This window comes from Manis javanica, chromosome 10 (genome assembly GCF_040802235.1).
Source record: "Manis javanica isolate MJ-LG chromosome 10, MJ_LKY, whole genome shotgun sequence".
In the NCBI taxonomy this organism is placed as follows: Eukaryota; Metazoa; Chordata; class Mammalia; order Pholidota; family Manidae; genus Manis; species Manis javanica.
In genome coordinates, this window is record NC_133165.1 from 61,984,520 (window position 1) to 62,008,343 (window position 23,824).

At 38.8% G+C, this 23,824-nt stretch overlaps 1 protein-coding gene across 1 annotated transcript; it reads right to left on the bottom strand.

The window, feature by feature from the left end:
* Window positions 1–355: 355 nt before the first annotated feature.
* Window positions 356–23,186, bottom strand: KICS2 (KICSTOR subunit 2). The gene is made up of 3 exons (XM_017672097.3): window positions 22,646–23,186; window positions 17,710–17,995; window positions 356–3,355 (listed from the first exon to the last, which is right to left on the bottom strand). The coding sequence occupies exons 1-3, from the start codon at window positions 22,878–22,880 to the stop codon at window positions 2,539–2,541; spliced, it is 1,338 nt and encodes a 445-aa protein (XP_017527586.1). The 5' UTR covers window positions 22,881–23,186; the 3' UTR covers window positions 356–2,538.
* Window positions 23,187–23,824: the final 638 nt, after the last annotated feature.

Sequence of the window (23,824 nt, forward strand, 5' to 3'; positions counted from 1 at the left end):
ACAATTATTGAGAGAAAATCAACCACGAGGAAGAAATAAGGGTAGGTCATAACAATTACATAAAAAAGTGTCCAGTGGGAAGATAAAAAATGGCTGCCTTGTTTCAAATTCAGGGCTAAACCTAAAAAGCAGAAATCTGATGAACTCCTCTTTAATTCTTTAAAAACTCCTTGTCTCTCCCCAGTATACGAGCCAATAAACTGCCTACGTAAGGAGACGCAGCGAGGTGAATGACATAGGCACTGTGACCTAGCATCACAGTATTGACCTTTGACTTGACGTCGGAAGGAGGCCCTTCCTGCTTTTGGGTTGTGGCTGATGGCGGGTAACCGAAACCGCGGAAGGAAACAGCAATAAAGGAGGGACTACTTTATTTCACACTCCCCAAAATGACAGTCAGATACCAGGCTGGACCCAAGAGGACAAAGCTATGGAAGTTCACCCCATGTCTGAACATGAACGCTCCTTGGCCAACCTGCCGGCAGACGCAGTACGTGTTGAGCATGCCCTTAGTAACTCATAAAAATCGATCAAGTTGTGATTTAGAAACAACTTTCAAAATACACAGTCTGACGAAAGAATATATGTGCATTTACTCTTCCAATTAGCAAAACAGAGTTCACAGGTAGTTTCATATCTGAATTTAGAGGACGAATCTGACTACAATAACTTTCTTGGCTTGAACCAAAATATGTCTAAAAATATATTCACAATTCAAGTATGTTCTGGGTAATTTATGTATTGTATATGTTTTATTTACATTCTTATCCGTGTTCCACTGAAGCATTTGTTAGTACACAGGAGACCGCATCGTTAAAGCTAACACAGGTTTTATCTAGGAAAAAAAAATATGTGAAGGCCAAGGAGTATTTTTCAGCTTCACGGCAAAACACAACAAAGGAAGAAAAATGACTTAACTTTTGCGTTCCAATTGTTTTTAATTTTTTAATCTAAGTTCAGTGTTGTAAAATCTGTTCAGATTTTTATAGAACCTGGGCAAATAAAATACAGAGGTAAATCACCACTTTCTATTTAAAGCAAACTGGCTTTTACAAATCATGACTTTTATATTTTTAAAAAAGAAAAAGGAAAGAAAAACATGTTCTCCCCAGGAAGTCGGCCAATGGGTTCTTCCACCAGGTAGTTCAGACGGAGGGTGGGCGGGCCTCCCACACTGGCTGGAAGGGCCTCCTATGGTCTCTGCAGCTGCCAGCTTGCCTGCTGTGGCTGCCCAGTAAAACAGTGGCTGTGCAATCAGAACAGGACTAATCTGATCATTACAAGCTTTGAAGAAACTATCAGATAGTAACAAACTCAATTACTCTCTGTGGCTTATTTTTTATTATGAATCAATACCTAGAAGTGAAGTCCTCCACAGCCCATTATACCTTCCCTGATCCATCTACTTTCCTAGAAACACCCACTCAGGAGAGTGTTAAGGCAGTAAGTGTTAAGATGTTTCACTGCCTCTAAAAATAATTTGGAGGAGACGGACATGAAACCCAAGTTCAAACGTGCTTCAGTACTGAGTATTCAGCACAATACTCAGGTATAAAGAGGTCTTTTGAATGCACACTTGATTTTTAGCAAGTACAAGGTATTGAGATCTACATTTTGATTTTATAAAAGTAGGCTAAGCTGCATGAATGTCTAAAAGTGGCTGAGAAACCAAGACTACATGCTTTTTCAGCCTAAAAATAATCAGGGAGTGGAGCCAAACATGAACGTGTATTTCAGCAGACAGGTGATAAACAGGAAGCCAAGCTGGTAATATGCTGAAGAATGAAGAACCCCACCTAAGGGCTTATACTGACTTGAAAAACAGAGTGACCAGTTCAAGTTTTATAAGGGTGAAAACAAATGTGGTTAAGTGTGTGGATCACACCAACAGAACCCTTGGCTATTAAAGAAGCCACAAGAGTCTTCTGAACTGTTAAAACCTAATGTTTTATTACCATTCTCATTCACCTTAAATTTCAGTAACTGTTAAGAAATTTCTCACGAAGACCCTAATTTTGGCATCAGAAATACTTATTTGTCGATCAGAAAAACAAAATGAATAATTTCATATTAATTTGTTAATTTATGAGATAGAAAACATACAGTCCTTGATTCTAAAAAGGCCATTTAATAGCTTATCTCAATTACTTATCCTGGAAGGAGAGGAATGGAGAGGGCGTTTGGAATTGCATTAGAACACAATGTTTAGAATATAAAACATCTGGAAAGAAAAATCAAAGGCCCATAAGTATTCAGTCTACATGAAATTCAGGAATACAGGAGAAAATACTGAAGTACTTTGCTGTACCATGAAGACACACAGTAGCCATAATGGCTTTCCAGGTTACCTTTTGGGTACTTAATTCAATTGGCCTTAATTGCTTACAATATTTGCAACACAATTAAGTAGGATCTGTCTTTAATTTAGCTCAGAAAGAGGCATGAATAGATGTAAACTCTAATCACAGATCACTGTAGATCATTAGAGCAATTAAGAACATAATTTTCAGTCTTGAAAACCGTCACGCAAATCACTTGCTAACCTTTGGATCCAGGTTTCAGGCTTGCAAAAACTTTGGGGTTCTTAAGTGCAAGTGAGAGTTCATTAAGGAAGGAAATAAAGTGGGAGTCTCTTTCAGATTTCTTTGACTCGAAAATGACGACAATGGTAAAGTGAGGTTCTGGGCGGGTTAGGAAGTAGGTGCTCTGAACTTTGTCGTCATAGAAATGGACCACTTTCTCCAAGCTGTTCAGGTCAGATGTGCGGTCCGTCATGATCATGATGACATTGGGCCAGTGCATGACAGGCCTGTCACTGGGCAGAGACACCACGGCTGGGTACTGGTCCACACCCTTCGGGGCCTCTCTGTAGGAATGGGGATGGTGATAGCCATGACCCTGAAAGCTCTCAGAACCTTGGTTGTCAAAGATTAAGGACACGTTGGCAGCGTCATATTTCCTGATGAAGCTGGAAATCTTTCCAAAGAAGTCTGGGTTGGCTTTTGCAGTTAACGTTTTCATTTCTGAGGCAGTTGTTTGTCGGCTCAGTGCCTCGTGAAAGTAAAAGCTAAATTTGGCAAGAAGCATGTTTTTGAGTTTCATCAGCCAAAGGAAAAGGTGTGGGGGCTGAACAGCCTTCTGAGACTGCCCTCCGAACAGATGTTTTTTGGTCTCCCGCTGCTTTTCAAAGATCTGACCCCAAGTCTGCAGCTTGGTGTGAGCACTGTGTAAGTTAACCAGAGATGGGAGGAACTTCCACTCCGAGACCTGAGCCTGGGCCTTCAGGAGATGACTCAGGACATCGACTTCCAGCTGGAAACTACTCTCCAAAGGACTGAGGATGGGGTGGTGAAATCTAAAGGGGAAAGCGAAATTAATAGAAATAAGTGGAAATGTTACTCCATGTCGGCATTTTCTACCCTCAAAAAAAAAAAAATGTGGTTAGAAAATATTTCATTTGGGGGCAGGGGAAGGAAAGATGGAAGGATTCCATGTTGATTTATTTAAAATGTCACTCTGACGTGACTTCACCATTCCAGAATTATGTCAGCATCATGTTCTCCTGTGGAAGCAGCCTGATGTTTAAAAAAATGAGTAGTGGCTACCTTCTTTCCAAATACAGGGAAATTAAATTAGCTATAAATCTTTCTTATTTTATTTATTCTCAGACTTGTATAACTAACATTATCATCAAAACACGGCACCTCTTTTCAAGATGCGGTCCTAAAGAGGTGGAGGTAAAGATAAGGTCACTAAAACCTCTCTCAAATGTGTGTGTGTGTGTGTGTGTGTGTGTGTGTATAACATACAAAGTTATTTAATGTTCACAGTAATTCCAATAAGGTGTTATTAAACCTATTTGGTAGATGAGAATACAGACTATAAACCTATATCTGTATGTAATCAGTAAATGTTTACTAAAGGAATAGAACATTTACCAGAAAATCCTTATTCAGTCCTAGTTCCTAAACTCCCCTCCTATTTAATCACAGTTAAAAAAAATGTTAAATACAAAATATTTATTATGTCAATCACTTTCCATTTATCTTAGGATAAAATCCGAAATCCTTAAAAAGGCTTACAGGCTTTGAATAATTTGGTCCCTTTTAAGTTTCAACCACATTCCCATCATCCCCTTTCTACAGACGTTTATTAGAAATGCAGTGTTATCATAAAGAAGGTTAAGGTAATGGTGTGATTTCATTTCTACTGAAATTTTTTTGACCACAATCTATAATAAGAAATAAACTTTGTATTGTGAACTAAGTATATACACACATATATATAAGAATTTTATATATTTATATTTAAGATTTTTAAATTTCATATTTACTGTTATTATGCACAATGTACTCTTGATATTTAATATTATATATATACATATGTATTTAATTGGATTACTACTCACTAAATGAATTTTATGACTCATGATCTGCTACCTGCTGTTTATAAAACATTTTTCTACTTCACTTGTAACAGTAATATTGAGGGGGCAGGGGCCAGGATGTGGACTATCCTCCCTTCCCGACAGAAGGAAAAAGGGTAAGGAAAGACTCTGAGGCAAGTGAGAGCATGAGCCTTTTTCATCAGTCCTTTCTGACACTTCACATCTCCTTTTCAGAGTCACTTCCTTAGAAATGTCTTCTCTATCCACCCCCTAGACTAGGTCAGGTCTCCCAATTATATCCCCTAGTTTCTTAATACCCATCTTCCCTTGTAGTAGTTCAAGCATATATTATCAAACTGGAACATATGGTCACTCATGCTTTGAGTTCCTCCCTGAGGGGAAATAAAAGATGCCTACTTCCTTCACTCTTTTATATCTAGAACATATGGCTAGAAGTTCAGTAATGTGGTAACCTACTATATTAAGATCGGAGTCCTGGTTTCTGCCACACTGATTCTATTGTTTATGATCTAAATGAAGTTCTGTAGCAATGGAAAGGCTGTGGAGATTCCTTTCTGTATGGACCCCTTAGAGCTTTCTTGCTCACTCTTTTTCTTCTGAGAAATGCCCACGGAGTTTCAGTGTCTGCCTCCATGGCCTAGTGCATCGTCCTTTTCAAGAAGTCTACCTCAAGCCCTTAGATTCTTCCTAAAGGTCTAAAGCATCTGCAAAGGTTGCAGGAATCATCTTGGCTAGTGACCCAATTTTAAGGGTATAGGCAAGCCCTAGAATTACTGAGCATTTTTATGCTCCAGGCACTATGGGAAATGATTTAAAGGCCTGAGCCCTCGCAGTTTAATTGCTTTACTGCCAATGAGACAGAATGTGCTCACACAGCTTTCTTTTGGCCTCGGTTGAAGATAAAATGCTGGTTATCAGTTGAGCAATTAGCAAAATATAGAATACATTGCGAGTGTATCTAGATTTTTAAAAAATCAATTTAAACACTAATTAAGAGGATTATGATTAAGAGAGCCCATACTAGGTTGGATATTATAAAATAGAAACTGATTATTACGTGATAAATAGGATGTAATTATTCACATGACAGTCACACATTTTTTTTTTATTACTGGCATTTTACCCTCAACAACCTCCAAGATAGGGAAGTTAAAACATTGGTGGAAGGTCTAGTCTAATACTATATTCAATCAGAAAGAAACCCAATCTCAAATCCTCTAGCTCATATGCTTAATTAATTTGGACTCTTTAAACATTAAGAAAATCTAATACACACATACACACACTACAAAATGTCTCAATCTTTGAATTGTAAGAAATGCTCCTAAAAATTCATATGGAAACACCAAAGACCCCAAATAGCCAAAGCAATCCTGAGAAGGAAGAATAAAGTGGTTGGCGGGGGGGAATCTCGCTCCCCAACTTCAAGCTCCACTACAAAGCCATAGTAATCAAAACAATTTGGTACTAGCACAAGAACAGAGCCACAGACCAATGGAACAGAATAGAGACTCCAGACATTAACCCAAACATATATGGTCAATTAATATACGATAAAGGAGCCATGGACATACAATGGGGAAATGACAGTCTCTTCAACAGTTGGTGCTGGCAAAACTGGACAGCTACATGTAAGAGAATGAAACTGGATCACTGTCTAAGTCCATACACAAAAGTAAATTCAAAATGGATCAAAGACCTGAATGTAAGTCATGAAACCGTAACAATCTTAGAAAAAAGCATAGGCAAAAATCTCTTGGATATAAACATGAGCAACTTCTTCATGAACATATCTCCCCGGGCAAGGGAAACAAAAGCAAAAATGAACAAGTGGGACTATATCAAGCTGAAAAGTTTCTGTACTGCAAAGGACACCATCAATAGAACAAAAAGGCATCCTACAGTATGGGAGAATATATTCAGAAATGACAGATCCGATAAAGGGTTGACATCCAAAATATATAAAGAGTTCACACACCTCAACAAACAAAAAGCGAACAATCCAATTAAAAAATGGGCAGAGGAGCTGAACAGACAGTTCTCCAAAGAAGAAATTCAGATGGCCAACAGACACATGAAAAGATGCTCCACATCGCTAGTTATCAGAGAAATGCAAATTAAAACCACAATGAGATATCACCTCACACCAGTAAGGATTGCTACCATCCAAAAGACAAACAACAAATGTTGGCGAGGTTGTGGAGAAAGGGGAACCCTCCTACACCGCTGGTGGGAATGTAAATTAGTTCAACCATTGTGGAAAGCAGTATGGAGGTTCCTCAAAAAGCTCAAAATATTATGTTACTCTACAAGAAGTTATGTTAAAGAAATAATCAGTCTTCTCATGTTCTCTTCCATCTGCTACTTCTATAGTTTTTCTTCTTCCTTCCTAATTACAGCCCTTTAGTAGAATTCGTGCCTCATATTGAAAATTACCGAGTATCATAATTCTTCCATGTGGTAAAGATACCTCAAGACAAGTGCTGGGCATAGAAGTCACAGGACATAAATCTGCAAAGAAGTAAAAAGCTAACCTTTTCAAAGAATATTGCTTCTCTCTCATTTACCAACTTGACATTTCCCTGTATGGCCCCAGAAGATGGCTGGTTAGCCAGAGACGGGTAAGAGTCCTCAAAGGAGGAACAACCTAAGACAGGCACAGTCGCAGAGGGGCCATCAGGTGAGAAATTGGGGATCAACAGAGGTGAGGCTTAGAACCTCACCCCCCCCTGTTTTGAGAGAAATCTTCTGCATCCGTGGATGTTTTGTTGCCCTTGTCTAGCTTGGATTAATACTTAGTCTATAGGCACAGACCTGATCATCTACACTTGCCTTCTTACAGCACTAAATTATGCTTTCTATCTTTATCTTGCATCTACCTACCACTTCAGCATTTTATTCAAAAAAAATAAGGGAGAAATGTGGGATTCACATATAAATCAAGTATAAAAATCAAATGAATAATCATATCTGACTTGATTGTTTGTAGTTCATGATGCGTGATCAAAACTGAAAGTTTCTGTGATATGACTGCTCTTGCAGTAAGAACTTATTCACTATGTAAGAACTTGTTCGTTATGCTTCAGAAGATTGGAGACTGTTGAGAGTTAGGCTTGGGGTTGATTAATGATTGTGCATTGAGTCCCCTATACAGAATTTAATTGTTAACAACCATTTGATCAATAAATATGAGAGGTTCCCTCTCAAAAAAAAAAAAAAGGCTCAAAATAGACATACCATTTGACCCAGGAATTCCACTTCTAGGAATTTACCCTAAGAATGCAGCAGCCCAGTTTGAAAAAGACAGATGCACCCCTATGTTTATCACAGCACTATTTACAATAGCCAAGAAATGGAAGCAACCTAAGTGTCCATCAGTAGATGAATGGATAAAGAAGATGTGGTACATATACACAATGGAATATTATTCAGCCATAGGAAGAAAACAAATCCTACCATTTGCAACAACATGGATGGAGCTAGAGGATGTTATGCTCCGTGAAATAAGCCATGTGGAGGAAGACAAATACCAAATGATTTCACGCATATGTGGAGTGTAAGAACAAAGAAAAACTGAAGGAACAAAACAGCAGCATAATCACAGAACCCAAGAATGGACTAACAGTTACCAAAGGGAAAGGGACTGGGGAGAATGGGAGGGAAGGGAAGGATAAGGGCAGGGAAAAAGAAAGGGGGTATTACGATTAGCATGTATAATGTTGGAGGGGCATGGGGAGAGCTGTGCAATACAGAGAAGACAAGTAGTTATTCCACACATCTTACTACGCTAATGGACAGTGACTGTAATGGGGTTTGTGAGGGGGACTTGGTGAAGGGGGGACCCTAGTAAACATAATGTTCTTCATCTAATTGTAGATTAATGATAACTAACTAAATAAATAAATAAAAATAAAAATAAAAGAAATGCTCCTAGTACCCTAGCCTTTAGACCCCATGACACTTCATGAGCATTAAGTATTGCACAATTTTATTATCATGGGTATTGAGAAAATTTGCTAAGAAACTATGAACACAGTAAGACTGGTAGCAAGAGGCAAATGGTATGAGACTGGAAAGAATTCTACCACAAGTAACAATAAGTTATTTTTCTGTTTCCAGTCAGAAATGATCATTTCTATCTAATGTTGAAAGAACATGAATTCTCTGTACTAACCTTCAGAAAGAATTCTGAACAGGCTTTACCATAAACATTTACTAAATGTGTTTAAATGTTCAACCTTTATTAGGATGAATGTGAATACTGAAGATATTTTTCATCCTTAGTTAGAGCTAAAAATTCATGTTAATGTTATTCTGCGAAGATTCTGAGGTTAGCATTGTGATGTATCATTTCCCCATTTCCATTCTGCTCTGTGCCTCCTACCTATTCACAACTCACACTATAAGGGGATCTGTTAAATTGTTGTAATCCAAAAATATACACCTCAGCTTATGGCAGCAAGCTTGAAGGAGTATGAATACAGAACTAACTGACAACTATTTGGAAAGATCTGCTCTAACAAAAGGCAAAAAAAAAAAAAAAGAGAGAGCACTATCTCCTTCATAAATCTTCATTTAGGAGTTCCTTCCAAAAGAATTATGCAGGTCCCATGCAGGTGAGAAGTCAGATGCCCAGTTAAAAATAAACCTACAGCACAAAGTTAATGTACTGAATGCACAGAATTATATACTGAAAAGTGGTAAAATGATAAATTTTGAGTGTATTTAACCATAAAAACATCTGTAATCTCTTGTAAAACAATTAGTTTACTAGTTTTTAGACACAAATACATTGAAGATGTAAAGATGAATTAGCCAGAGTTGCCCTATAGAACCTCGGATGGCAGAAGAAGGTATTTATAATGGACATAAGTAGGAAGTAACACATCTCTTATGAGGGATACAAATAACAATTTAGAAGTAGCAGCAATTCCTTCTGAGTGAAGGATTGCATAGTCCAGAGAGGTTACAGGATTGGAATTGAGCAATAAAGCTAAAAGAGCAGGTAGGATTTAGCTATCTGAAGACTTCAGGTGCTGGCCAGGATTCTTAACCACTCCTCATTCCCAGTGGAGAGTACTTTCCCACTTTTTACAGTCCACTCCTGGACAGTGGACTGGGTTGTGTGACTTGCTCTGGACAGAGGAATGTTAACAGCTCTGATGTAAGCGTAGACTTAAAATGAGCGTGACTGGGCTTGTTCTTTGGCACTTGGGCCATCACCACTAAGGTAGCTGCTTCCCCTCTAACCTTGGGCTCAGAATTAACACATGTGGAGCTGACTAAGCCCAAAACTCACGACAATAGGCCAGGTCTAGTGTTACCAACAGTGTTAAGCAGAGCCACCCAGCTAATCCCTGCCCAGGTCAGTCAACTCCCCATAGACCTGCAAGATGATCAGTGTGAATTTGTGGGGGGGTCTGTTATACAGAATAATTGTGGCAATAGATAACTGATAAATGATAGGTATGATGGGGTTCAGAACACACTACCCCCAAATATGGCATCCTAGCATAGTGACTATATTAAGCTAGTTTTGAGAAATGACATGTGCAGAAGGACTTTCTGACCCTCCACTGAAGCAGGTCATAACCCCTCAAGTGAGAGGTGCCTTCCCCCTACCTTGAGGAAAGGAGCCTCATCCCCCAAAATGAAAGGACAGGGGCAGGAACCTGAATGAACAGGCCTTGTTCCCCCCAGTTTACTGCACTTAGCTCATACCCTTTTCATCCTAGCACATTTTTTCATGACTCTCCCTCCACTCCTCATCAAACCAACCATACCAACACAGGTTTAATGACTTCCTTGGGTCTTCATTTCCTTATGAAGGTTCCCATGTCACATAAAAGTTAAATATATTTGTATGCTTTTCTTTTGTTAATCTATCTTTTGTCAACGGACCCCCACCTGAGAACTTACAGGGCAGAGGAAAAAGATATATTTCCCCCAACAAATTTTAGGCCATTCTAAGAAAATAAATAACAGGAACGAAGGTAGGAAATGGCAAATATTATGGGAACACATCAGATTGATAAGACTGTTTTTTTGGTTTCTGCTTAAAATCCTCAAAGATTTCTCTTTGAAGTTGTTTCGTTTTTACTAAGAGTTTGGGTGCAGTTTGAGGCATCTGACGGACCTTGGATGAATCTGGAAAAGGTAAGGTGGGCAAGATCACAGAAGGCCTTCAGTCTTTGCTGTTAAGATCTAGGCCAGTCAACTGCATAGAGTAGAATGTGGCCCACAGAAACTGCACTATTGTTGGTTTTGCTTATGAAATTTTCAGCAGGCAATAATTAACCTGATTGAACTACACACATAACTAACTGCTTCATTAACAGTCTTATCATCATAAATCTTTTTGAAGGAAAAGGGGCATAGAGTGCAATAAATCACAGTTCTGCTTGTGGTGAAAAATTCTGTCATTTGAAGCATACAGATCAAAACACTGTGATTCCTAAAATGCAAAGAGAAATTTTATGTAACCCATTTTTTAAAAATGTTCTTTAAATTCTAGCTATAAAATTATGATTAAAGAATAAAAATCATTTAATGGTATATTACTGCCATACCTGAGGGATTTTAAACTGTCTAGAATGCCTAAATAATAGTTGACTTCTTTAAAAGAATTATTTCTTAAAATTATTGACTTAGGAGAGTAAATATTAGTTTGCATTCTTCTGTGCCCTCTGTATAAAACAGGTATATAAATCTAAAACAAATTGCACAGAATCAAAAAACATTCCATGGATGTGCTTCCTTGGAAAAATACCCAGGTTTTACCTCTCCTCAAAAGTATTCAAGGAATAGGTAGACATCCTGACCCTGTATGAGCTAAATTCACATTTTTTCTTCTCAAGGGCACATGATAAAAACTTACATGATTAATATTATTCAATTTGAAATGCAGCATCACTAATGACTGTGATTCTTAGACAAGAATTTACATTTGCTTAATCGTATATTGAGTTTGCTAGAAGAGGAAACCTCTGACATGGTTCTGCTCTGAACACAACTGGCTTCAAGAAAAAATTTAAAAACATGCTTTCAATTCATCTCTGAAAGCAGACTGGACATTGCAGAAACTCACACAGCAGCTCCATCTCAAATCAGTGCCAGAGGTTTGACTCCATGATATATATCCCACTTGTTAATTTTTTAATATAAAAACATAATCATCATTTGAAAGATGAAAGATTTATGCAATTTTTTAATAAGCATTCTGACATGAACCAGATATACTGGGGCAAATAAACATTCCCTGAAAGATAAATTGGGTCCTTTGGGAAAAGGATTTAACTTTCAATACAACAGAATACCAAAATATGAATGATTTCTCCAGAACATGGGAACCATGAAAAATGTGTGTGTATAGCATAGATGCCAAATTAACAAGTCTGTAGAGAGATTATCACCTCACACCAGTTAGGATGGCCACCATCCAAAAGACAAACAACCACAAATGTTGGTGAGGATGTGGAGAAAAGGGAACCCTCCTACACTGCTGGTGGGAATGTAAATTAGCTCAACCATTGTGGAAAGCAGTATGGAAGTTCCGCAAAAAGCTCAAAATGGAAATACCATTTGACCCAGGAATTCCACTCCTAGGAATTTACCCTAAGAATGCAGCAGCCCAGTTTGAAAAAGACATATGCACCCCTATGTTTATCGCAGCACTGTTTACAATAGCCAAGAAATGGAAGCAACCTAAGTGTCCATCAGTAGATGAATGGATAAAGAGGATGTGGTAAATATGCACAATGGAATATAATTCAGCCATAAGAAGAAAACAAATCCTACCATTTGCAACAACATGGATGGGGCTAGAGGGTACTATGCTCAGCGAAATAAGTCAGGCAGAGAAAGACAAGTACCAAATGATTTCACTCATATGTGGAATATAAGAACAAAGGAAAAACTGAAGGAACAAAACAGCAGCAGAATCACAGAACCGAAGAATGGACTGTTACCCAAGAGAAAGGGACTGGGGAGGATGGGTGGGAAGGGAGGGATAAAGAGAAAAGGGGGCATTATGATTAGCACACATAATGTGGGGGGGGGGGCACGGGAAAGGCAGTATAGCACAGAGAAGACAAGTAGCATCTTACTATGCTGATGGACAGTGACTGTAATGAGGTATGTGGTGGGGACTTGATAATGGGGGGAATCTAGTAACCACAATATTGCTCATGTAATTGTATATTAATGATAAACAAACAAACAAGTCTATAGAAAAAAGGATGTCATCCTGACAAAGGGGAAATCACATTAATTTATACCTAAAATAGCTCTAGTTCTCAAAGAAAATCAATATACAGAATTGCAAATTTTCAGAATTTCTTAGCTCAAGAATTTATGTTGTTTAACTGAAAGCCTCTAATTTACATACTTTTCAGGCTAGGATATATCTGTGATCAGTAATTACTGTTAACTAGAAAATATAGCATGGGTGAAAGTTGGGAGACTGTAGATGAAAACACACATTGACCATACGTGATACTGCAACCCAGCTCCATCAGACTCCATTAGCATCCACTCAGAAGGATGAAGGTTCAGCCAAGTACTACCCTAAGAACTTCAAGAATGAAATCCAGGCTTTTGTGGGAAATGGGAGAAATTCCCAATGTCCTGAGAAATGGGATGTTTCAAAGATGACAGATCACAAATCTAATAAAATAAAAATGGAAATAGTTAAATAATAATCATTCCTAGCTGAGATGCACACATATACGCACATGCACATGCACATGCACACATGGGTAAGGTTCAGTACCCAATATAGCCCAGTGTAGGCCTCTTTCTCTTATTTATCCAGTTTTCTCATGTAGCTATGTATCATTTAAAGAAAACTTTTAAAATGTACAGTTTTCTGGGCACCGAATCCAGATTTGGCTATTTCTCTTAAGCTTCCAGAATGGTCCAGCAAAGCACTTTCATATTAACATTTGGGAACCACCACACGAGATATCTCTTCCACTTGAGAATCATATCTCCAACCATACTTTCATTTTTTTTGTCTTCAAAAAATTATTTTATTAAAAGAAAACATACACTATTCACATTTGAGAAAGAAAGAAAAGACTATTTCTAAACCTAGAAAATGTATAAATATGTAAAATTTGTTTAAAAATGTATCTATTTAAATTCATAGACTATTTCTCTAGAATGATAGGAAGAACTTGCTAATATTCATGGCCTCTTAGGAAAGAAGTTGAGTAACTAAAGGACAGGGGCAAGAGATAGATATTTCACTATATATTCTTTAATACATATTTCTGTTCTTTAATATATTTTTTCTATATGGTTTTTATTTTTTTCTTTTATTTTTCATCTTCACCATGTATTCTTTAATAGGTAATACATTAACACAGCTCAAAATTTATAAAGTACTTTGTATTTTATAAATGTGCTTTATAAATTTTGAATTGTGTCAATGTATTACCTATTTAAAATTTTTTAAAAAAGAAAATCTACAATATATCACAAAGGTAAAAAACAAATGACAAAAAAAATAACTACAGAGACATTTTTGGGACAATTGGGTCAATTTGAATATGGACGTGTATCACATGGTAGTAGAAAATCAGTGTTAAATTTTCTGTGTGTGAAAACTATGTTATAATTCTATATTATTCTTAGAATATACAACCTGAGTATTTAGGAATCAAGTGTCATGATGTTTACATTATACTTCCAAAAAACTCAGGTAAATAAAATTATACACAAAGAGATACAGCAAATGTGGCAAAATTTTAATAGTAGTGAATCCAGGTAAGTGATATTTGTGTGTTCGTTGTACAGTTGGTTTGATTGCTTTTTTTTTTTTAGTAACAGCTTTACTGATACTTCACATACATAAAAAGCACTTTTTTAAAGTATAAAATTCAGTGGTTTAAAAGCAGCAGCAGACTCACAGAACCCAAGAATGGACTAACAGTTACCAAAGGGAAAGGGACTGGGGAGGATGGGTGGGAAGGGAGGGATAAGGGGGGGAAAAAGAAAGGGGGTATAATGATTAGCATGTATAATGTGGGAGGGGGCAGGGGAGGGATGTGCAACACAGAGAAGACAAGTAGTGACTCTACAGCATCTTACTATGCTGATGGACAGTGACTGTAATGGGGTTTGGGGGCGGGGCTTGGTGATGGGGGGAGTCTAGTAAACATGTAATTGTAGATTAATGATACCAAAAGAAAACAAAAATAATTTAGTGTTTTAATATATTCAGAATTGGACAACCTTCACCACTATCTAATTTTAGAACAGTCTTGTGACCCCAGCAGAAGAACTAATACCCATTAGCAGTCACTCCCATTCTCCCTTCAACACCAACCCTTGGCAATCATTTTCTGTATCAATAAATTTGTAATGTGTATCCTGTATCTATGACTTTGTATATCCTGGACATTTCATATAAATGGAATGACACCATATGTGATCTTTTGTGACTGGTTTCTTGTAGCATAATTTCTCAAGGCTCATCCATGTTGTGGCATGTATCAGTACTTCCTTTTCATTGCTGAATAATCTCCCATTATATGGATATACCACATGTATTTATCCATTCATCCACCAGCTGATGGGCATTTGGGTTGTTTCCTCCTTTTGGCTATTGTCAATAATGTTGCTATGATCATATATGTATAAGTTTTTACATATGGACATGTGTTTTCATTTTTCTTTAATAGAAACCTAGGAGTGGAATTGCTGGTCATATTGTAACTATGCTCATACTATTTTTGCAGCTTTTCTATAGGATTAAAAATTTCAAAATAAAAAATTAGGGGAAACTTTATAAAAGAATAATAATAACATAATACTATATTAACCACTATCTTGTGCTCAGACAGAAAATGAACATTACATGATATTAGTAATATACAACTCTTACTCCTTACAGGGGAATTTAGTAAGTGCTTATGATATCTTCTTTCTTACTATGACAGAAGGCTATTACTTTATAGTCTTACTATTCATTCAATAAATAAGAACCGATCTTATGTACTGACTTGCAAAATGATCAACAGAGATAAATCATTTATCTGGATTATATAAGAAGCATCTCAAAATTTGATATAAGCAACAATGAACATGGCATATGGGCTCTGGAGTCGCAGAGAGGTGGGTTCAGAGATAAGCTGCATGACCATGGTGTGCTTAACTTCTCTGAGACACCGTGACAGGAGTAATATCTCTACCTACATCTCAAATCAGGTAACACATAAAAGGGTCTTCATAATGTTTAGCACACAGAAGTTGCTTGATATGTTCTAGTTTTCTTCAAAATAGCTGTGTGTAAATATTGCTTCCCTTTTCTGCAAGCTTAAAATTCAACTGTTTCTTTATTAAAGAAATGTTGATATTTTAGTTCTGAAACTAAAAAACTATTTTAAGTCTACTTCTCTATACAGATGACCTCCAATTGTTTTCTCTGTTTCTGGCTTTTCCTCTGAGCTCTAGACCCCTACCAACTGCCTTCTGAATCTCTACTTGAAAATCTGCTAACAATTCAAGCTCAACTTGCCCCAAATTTTGCTGGCTACTTTCCTGCTAAGCCAGCCCCTCTTCTCAATCCTGTACATGACATTATCATTGGAAATGCAGAACCTCCAATTGACAGAAACCTTTTATTACTAATCCCACCATCCTGTTGCAAAGACCTGTAGACTTTTCTTATCATCTCCCTTCCTGCTCTCTTGCAACCATGAGGTCCTACTACCACCTATCTGATTACCATAATAGTCTGCTAAACTAAGCTTTCCTCCTGTAACCAGTTCTTTTACCATCCCATCCCACACACCAGTGCCCCAGTAATCAGTCCAAGATAAAGATGAGAACATGACACTCTCTTTTCAAGAGCATTTCATGGTTGCTCACTGTTTACCAACTATTCACTTCATTGATTCAACAAACATCTATTAAGCACCTACTAGGTGCTAGGCTCTGGTCTAGGTGCTGAGGACACAAAAGCAAGCTCACATTCTAGTTGTGAGAAAAGAAAAAACATCCTGAGCGAATAACAGTAATTTCAGATGGCAATAAGGGCTGTGAAGAAAATAAAGCAGGCAAACAGGGTAATGACTGAGTGATAGTTTTGGGAGGATAATGAAAAAGACTCTGCCATTTGAACCAAGACTAAATGATAAGTTGACCGCTACGACAAGAGCATTTCAGGAAGTGAGAACAGCAAGTACCAAAAACCCCTTGAGGACTTTAAGTATTCTGAAATCACCTTCAAGTCTGAAAGCACCTGCTCCCTTCTTTCCTTCCTTTGCTTTTAAAATCCTGCCTGCCCTTAAAAATCATCTTAGATTCTACATCCTTCATGAAGTCTTTTTCAAAAATCTCCTTACTTTGCCTCCTTCCCCTAGTCTGTCACTCAGATAAGTATTATCCTTCATTTGGGACTCTAAATTAACATATCTCCCTTCTTTAAGCAAACGTATCTGAAATCATATATCCAAAGGAGTGTATCCTGCAAAGTTTTTCACTTTCCATTCAGTCCATCATAAAATTACTGAGCATCTACTATGTGCAAGGCACTATGCCAGCTCCAGGGACCCAAAAGTAACACTGGCTCAGGTGCATCAGTGATGTTCACAATGCTTCTCAGATTCTTCTGGTGTTGCTTTTTGGGTCAGGCAATGAGCAATACATTACAGTCTTATTTCTTTATAAGTAGAAATTTCCTTCAAATAAGTTTTCCAACTGATCATCATCTTTTTAAAAAGAATAAATGGGCCACAAATGACTTTTGACCATCAAAAACAAAAATAAATATGCCCTCTTCCAGAGTATAGATGCCTAACTCCACTAAGGAAATTTAAAACTAAACCAAACTATGCCACAGGCACTGAAAGCAATTATTAGTGCATTTCCAACATGTTAAGTAATGGCTTCATCAGAAGAACAAGTGTATAACTCATCAAGGTGATTACTTTGAAAGGGACATTTATTTGAATAGTGGTTTGTTTAAAAGTCACATTATTTTATATACAATTCCCTTGTGTGAACTCTTTGATAAGCAGCAGAATCAGGTGCAATACATTAAGGATTACTTCATTCTTGGTCTTTCACTATTGCTTAGACAAGTATCCATCCAGCATGGTGTCATCTTAGGTCAAAGAATGTGTCTAATAGATAACTGCTGATTAACTAATATGTACAAAATGTAATAGAGCCATTTCTCCTTCAAAGTGATTTCATCATAGATTTTCATAAAAGTGCATGGAAAAACTGACAGTCTGTGTGGGACTGAGAGGCTGCCATGCTCCATCACGCCCTCCCTCCTCACCTACACTGACCTGGAGCTGTATTTCTTTAGGATGGTGTCCAAAAGGCCAACAAGTTCTTCAGCATTAATGAACTTCTGTGGGCTGAGAGTGTACATCTTCTCATAGAAGTCTGCAATCTCCATCCGAGCCTGAACGAAGAAGCAGAGTTGCTCTGACAGGTGGGAAAGGAGTTCTTCTACATGAGGAGCAGCCGCGCCCAGGGCACCACGGCCAGCCACCACCTTCTTTAGCTCATTTTGCAGAGAAGTATAGATGGTGCGGATGGAATCCTTCCTGCTGAAGAAAGACTGGCCCCCTGGGAGGCAAATGACACAAGCACATGATAGGTGAGGAGGAGAGTCCAAAATCACAAAACACCTCCCAGCACCCACAAGCAAGAGCCTGAAACTGCTGAGCTCTGTGAGTTTCATCTGTCCTATTCTCTGACTTCTGTGATGGGGATTTAGGTATTTTATGATTCATTACTTCACTGAGGAGTAAGTTAAATGGATGCCTGGTACAGCTCATTAGTGTAGCAGCAGCCCTATGTATGATTTCCTTACCCATGTACCAGTTCTCCCCCAGCCCATTTCAGTTTTTTTGAATTCATATTTATTTCAGAGGAAAGTTAACCTGGAAAATGACATTGACCTGGATCTAAAAAGCCCTCCTTCCACATAAATACATATAAAACAAAAGAGAACACCCAATTATGAAACACTGTTGTTACCCTGGTAAATCAGAAAGTTTTATTTCTGATTTACAGTTGCATTTTCCTTTGAATCTTCTCTTTTAAGCCATACCAGAAAATAGAAAACACACACATACATATCCCTTACACAGGAACACAGACCACTGGGATGCTGGGAGGAAAAGGAAATCTCAGTACTCTTGATGAGGTTCACACTATAGCTTCAAAGATGTTTTCTGAAGCAGTCCTGCACCCTAGCAAAGGGTCAGAGGCAAGACATTAGGAAAGTGAAATGAGCAGGGCAGATTTAAACAGTAATTCCTAGGAATACAAAAATCCCAGAGATGGGTGAAAGTTTAAATTTTCCATTATATATACCAGAATGCTTTAATGAATGAATGTATTGCTATCCTAAATGTATCAATTAGGAGTGAACATTTTTTATCAAGGCATTTGTAAGATATATTCTTATTCTTAATGAAACATACCACAGTATTGTTTTTAGTTCATTGCCCAGTTCATGATTCAAGAAATGAATCCTATATCCCTTACTACTATGAAGAGCACCTTGTCCCAGTTTACTCATGACTTTCCAGGTTTTAGCGCTGAAAAGTCTGACTCCTTGGTAAGTCCTTAGTCTCAGTCTTAGGAACCCCCTCAGCCCTGGGCAAACCTAGACAGTAGGTCACTCTATTTACTACGGATTCCACAGACAAACTCCTAATGCTTAAAAAGTGTTTTCTCTAGCACATTGCCTAAACAAATTGGCATTCACATCATTTCTCCTAATAATAGCAGAAACCACATGGTACAGGTGGACTGAAGTAGACATCAACATCCCACACAGGACTGTACCCCGGGGCATTTGCCTGCCTTCCTTGCCCACGTTCAGTCTAGCTTTGCAGATTTTGTAAAGTAATAAACAGACCTCCATGTCCAGGTCTAGTACAAAAATCTCTGGAAGCTCTGGAAGTTTGACAGACTGTTTCAAATCCCAGCTTCCAAATTTCCAAGCTGTGTGATGTGCAAATTGACTTAGCCACTTTGAGTCTTAGTTGTTTTTAATGTGAAACCAGTAATAGAGCTGCTATAAAGACTAAATGAAATAACAGTTGTTATGTAATGCGTGGACCAAAGCACATATTCAGTAACACTAATTCCTTTTCCTTCCATTTATAACTGATGTAATACAACTCTCAATACTACATAATTGAATTTCTGAAACTGGTAAATTGGGAGCTTCAAGTAAAAGGACTAGCTAGCTATCTGTTTGACAGGCAGGTGACCTCAACCATGTACTCACTTACACTGTTAAAACAGAGTGGCCCTGGTGAAAATTTTAACTCCAAATGAAAAAGGGATACCTTTCTTCATCAGATTACCCTTATCTAGGAGTGTAGCAATACCACATAAATACAAAGAACACCTTTAAAAGCTTATCAATAAACATCAATCACTATTATGTGAAACCAAGTAAAATGACAGTACAAGGAAGGGAGAGACCACCAACACATTTCTTTGAAACAGGTCTCCCTTTTCTCAGAGTTCTCAGAAGTACAATCCTATTTGTTGACTACCCTGGTTAGGATTATCCAATGGGGAGTGGCTCTCCTTCATGCTGGGACAGAAAGAATCAAGAGACACCAGACTTCCTTCTCTTTCAGTTTTTTTTTGAATTTATAAAATACCATTATTTTGAATTACTTTCAGAAGGTTCTACTTATGAATGCTCATTTTTAAAAGATTTCAACAGTCCATCTCACATCATAGAATTTTAAATAAGTATGTTAAAGCATGCAAAACATCTAGGTGAATATTTTATTGTGACTTCTTGCTAATAACTTTTAAACATGAGCTCTTAACTCATTTTCAACCATGCTAAATTCCAACAACTGTCCAGTAATGAAACAAAGGAGAGAAAAGTATGGCATAAATTCCTCCATAGGCATTGAATCAGAGTATTTAACACTGTACTCTCTCCAAACAGGTATATTCTCCCCTCAAAGCAAAGAGAAAGCTCCCAGATGAAGGCTCCACTCAAAAGTTTTTCAGACCTGAGCCAACACAGGAACAGCGGCTCCTTGTCTGGTCTGTCCTTTGTCTTGTCTGTGTCCAAGGGCCACACTTGCATCTATAATCAGGATTCACTGCTCAGGCCTCCCATAAACACTGGTCACAAGATTGAAGTCAAAAAGACTTTTTTTGAGCCATGTTTTAAATGTTTAAAAAATATACATAAACAGTGAGTTTTTTAAGAAAACCATAGAAACATTTTAATTAGCACAACAGTTGAAGAACATGGAACTTTAAAGGGCAACACAAAAAATTTTCCCCAAGTTTTTCAGGTAATGAGTCAATCCAAAAATCATGAAGTCCTATTGTAAGCACATTGATATCACAAACATTCGAGCATCAAAACACTGCAAGATATTTCTAAAGTTAAAATGTTTAATCTGTAACCTACATTTACTGAACATGTGAATAAGTTATGAGGCATGAGACATGCCATTTTCAGACCATTTACTCAGACGTGACAGATCACCTGGGAGCCTCAGCAGTGCCTGGGCATGTTTCACAGTGTAAATTGCTCCATGGGTCAATTTCAAGGTGTAGCCCTCAGCTTCATCAATGTAAGCTGAGGTCCATGCAGAATTAGTCACTTTGCATAATTAGGACCATTTCACAAAACTCAAGTCAGGGACACTGATGGTCTTTCACATATTCCTAAACACAGGGCAGCCAGTTCTGGAACTGGCTAAAATCAGGAACATACAACTTAAACTAGAGTAGCAGATTTAACTCTGGAATCCATTAATAGCCTTTAGGAAATCCAGGTTGAACCCTCTTAGATTTTATGCAAAATTGTATTACATATTTTTATGGGAAATAAGTCCCCAGGTCTCATCAAAATTCTCATAGATGAGCTTAAAAAAACAAATCATGGCACTGGGGCCAATCACCATTCTTCATAAGGTGGGGGAACCTAAAAACAAAATTGCCAGAAAATAACCCTTAAATTTTACAGCCATAATCCTCACATTTGCATAAATATACATAGTATATATAAATTACAACACATGTTCAAATTTCTTATAAATTACATGGATACAAAGATAATCTATATTACTATCTTTGACAGATACTCTGGTTTGGGCTGTTGCCTACCCACACAGCTGCATGTACACAATTTGCCAGTGTGCAGCAACTGCTAATTTGTGAGAAGTGCTACTGTAAACAGGGGAGCAAAAAAATGCACAAGGTCAATCTATCTAACCAGTTTTTGCCAGTAGGTCAACACACTAACAAGTTAGTATTTTAATAGCTGAGGCATAAGTTAAGATCTCAGAAGCCCGGCCCTGAGTGCTTACTGAAAGCAAGATGTACATGGTCTCCTTCAGGCAATAAACGGGAAAAGTTAAAATGGAATCTACACCCGTTTTACATTTCTATTCTGTATTGTGTGTGTCCTTCATTCATACCAGACCCTGTGCTTGATAATTAAGGGGTCTAAAATAGGCCAAAGTACTAAAACAGCCCTCAACGTTATGAGATTCCTATTTATTATTGGCAATTATAGGTGCTAATAATTTGTATGCATAGCCCTTGGCTTTCACATTATTTCTTTCTGATTTGTTCATACTATTTGTTTCTACTAGTGAAAATCAGTAGAATCGGCTCTTCGCCTTATTTTCAGAGGCAAGATTTATCATGGGACAGTAAGAGTGTTTACCATTTTCCCCTGGAAGTCCCTTCTTGCTAGCGTTAGGCATATTTCTTGCTTTTCCTGTCCAATATTCATTTATTTCTTCATTAATTATTTACTGAGGGCCTACGAGGAGGGAGTAGGACTCCATCTGTTAACTCTCCGGGGCCTTAACCTTAAGAGGTCAGACAACAGTGTTCATTAACTCTACGTTGTATCGCCAAGTTTTGCTCCTCTAGCCGCAGTGTCACTGGTTGTAAGAGCGAGGACATAATTTGCTTAACTTCTCATAGGACATCAATCCATGCACTGGACAAATTGATACACCCATCGATTTGGGGCACAGCCTTGCAAAGAGCAGCCACCCTGCCGGCCAATCTATCAGCAGCGGAGGCCGGTGGGCGGGGCTCGTGGAAGCGGAGGGAAGGAAGGGTAACGGTGGGAGGACAGCTGCCAGTGCCGAGTTGAGCCTGCTGCTAGGAATGACAGAGACAGGGAACCCAAGCTACTGCCGATCGGGCACTACACCCCCTTCCTTCCTTCTCAAGGGGCACAGGGCGGGGCGGAGGTACCTAGTTTCTGCCCCAGGTAGGTGAGGCTGTGATAGACCTTCTCGGCCGCGGCCAGGTGGGCCAAGGCCGCCAGCAGCGACAGCCAGCTGCCCCCCGCGCTCTTGTTGGCCTCTCGTTCCTTCTCCACATTGTCCTTGGCCTTGTCGTAAGAGAAGATACCCAGGTGAGAGAAGAACGTCTCCAGCACCGCCTGTTCCACCGGGACCGGGGCAGCCAGCGGGATAGACTCCCCCATGCGACCTGCGCTCGAGCTCCACCCACGTGGCTCTCCTCTCCCTCGCACTTCCGGGTTCCCAGGGAACGTGCGCGCAAGCGTGCGTGCGCGCGTGGCCGCCGCAAGCGGCGGGTTCGTGAACGCGCTCCTGCCTGGACAGCGCCTGGGCCTCAGGATGCGGGTCAGGGCCAAGGAAGTGGGAAGTGGCCGCTCCTCAGCTCCTGGGCAACTTCGGCGCTTCGGTTCGCGCGGCTCTGACTACTCGGATCCTCAGGGCAAAACGCGAGGCGGCCAACGCGCTGCTCCGTGGGCTTGACTGCGCTCTGAGGTGAGCTGACAGGCCCTTCCCCGCGAAGCCGCGTCAGTGATGACGTCACGTTTACATGACGTCAGTAGCTCGTGCCCTAACAGCTGGGTTGGACTCCCAGTGGGCCGGAGGGGCGGAGCAAGGCGGTGAGCCTTCTGCCTGGAGCTGTGCTCATTCTCACGAGCACCCAGTCCTTAAAGCTCTTAAACCAACTCAAGTCAGTGGTTTATAGATTAGAATCCTGACATAGGTAAAGGTTTCTGTCTTACCCACATGTCTGACTTGCACCCAGTCACGCACTGTGGGGGTAATTCTCACCTGTATCCTGTTCTGGTCATCTCAAGTTCCTGCTAACTGAACAGCTTCCAAGCCGAGCTTCTCTTCAGCTTGCCCATGCTACCCAAACTACATTAGGCTTCCTTAAAAAGTTCTCAGAATGAAGGATAAATTAATGTCACTTACGTTAAAGGTGGCATGATAAATCAGTGGGGAAAAGAAAACTTATTCAATTAATAATAGTGAAAGAGATACAGTAATGAGAAAAACACATTTGTATCCTGCAACAAAAAAACACAAGTGAAAATTTAATTGGTCTAGGGATAGACAAGAACCTTTCAGTTACAAAAGAACTGGAAGAAATTACAAAGAGATTTACTTG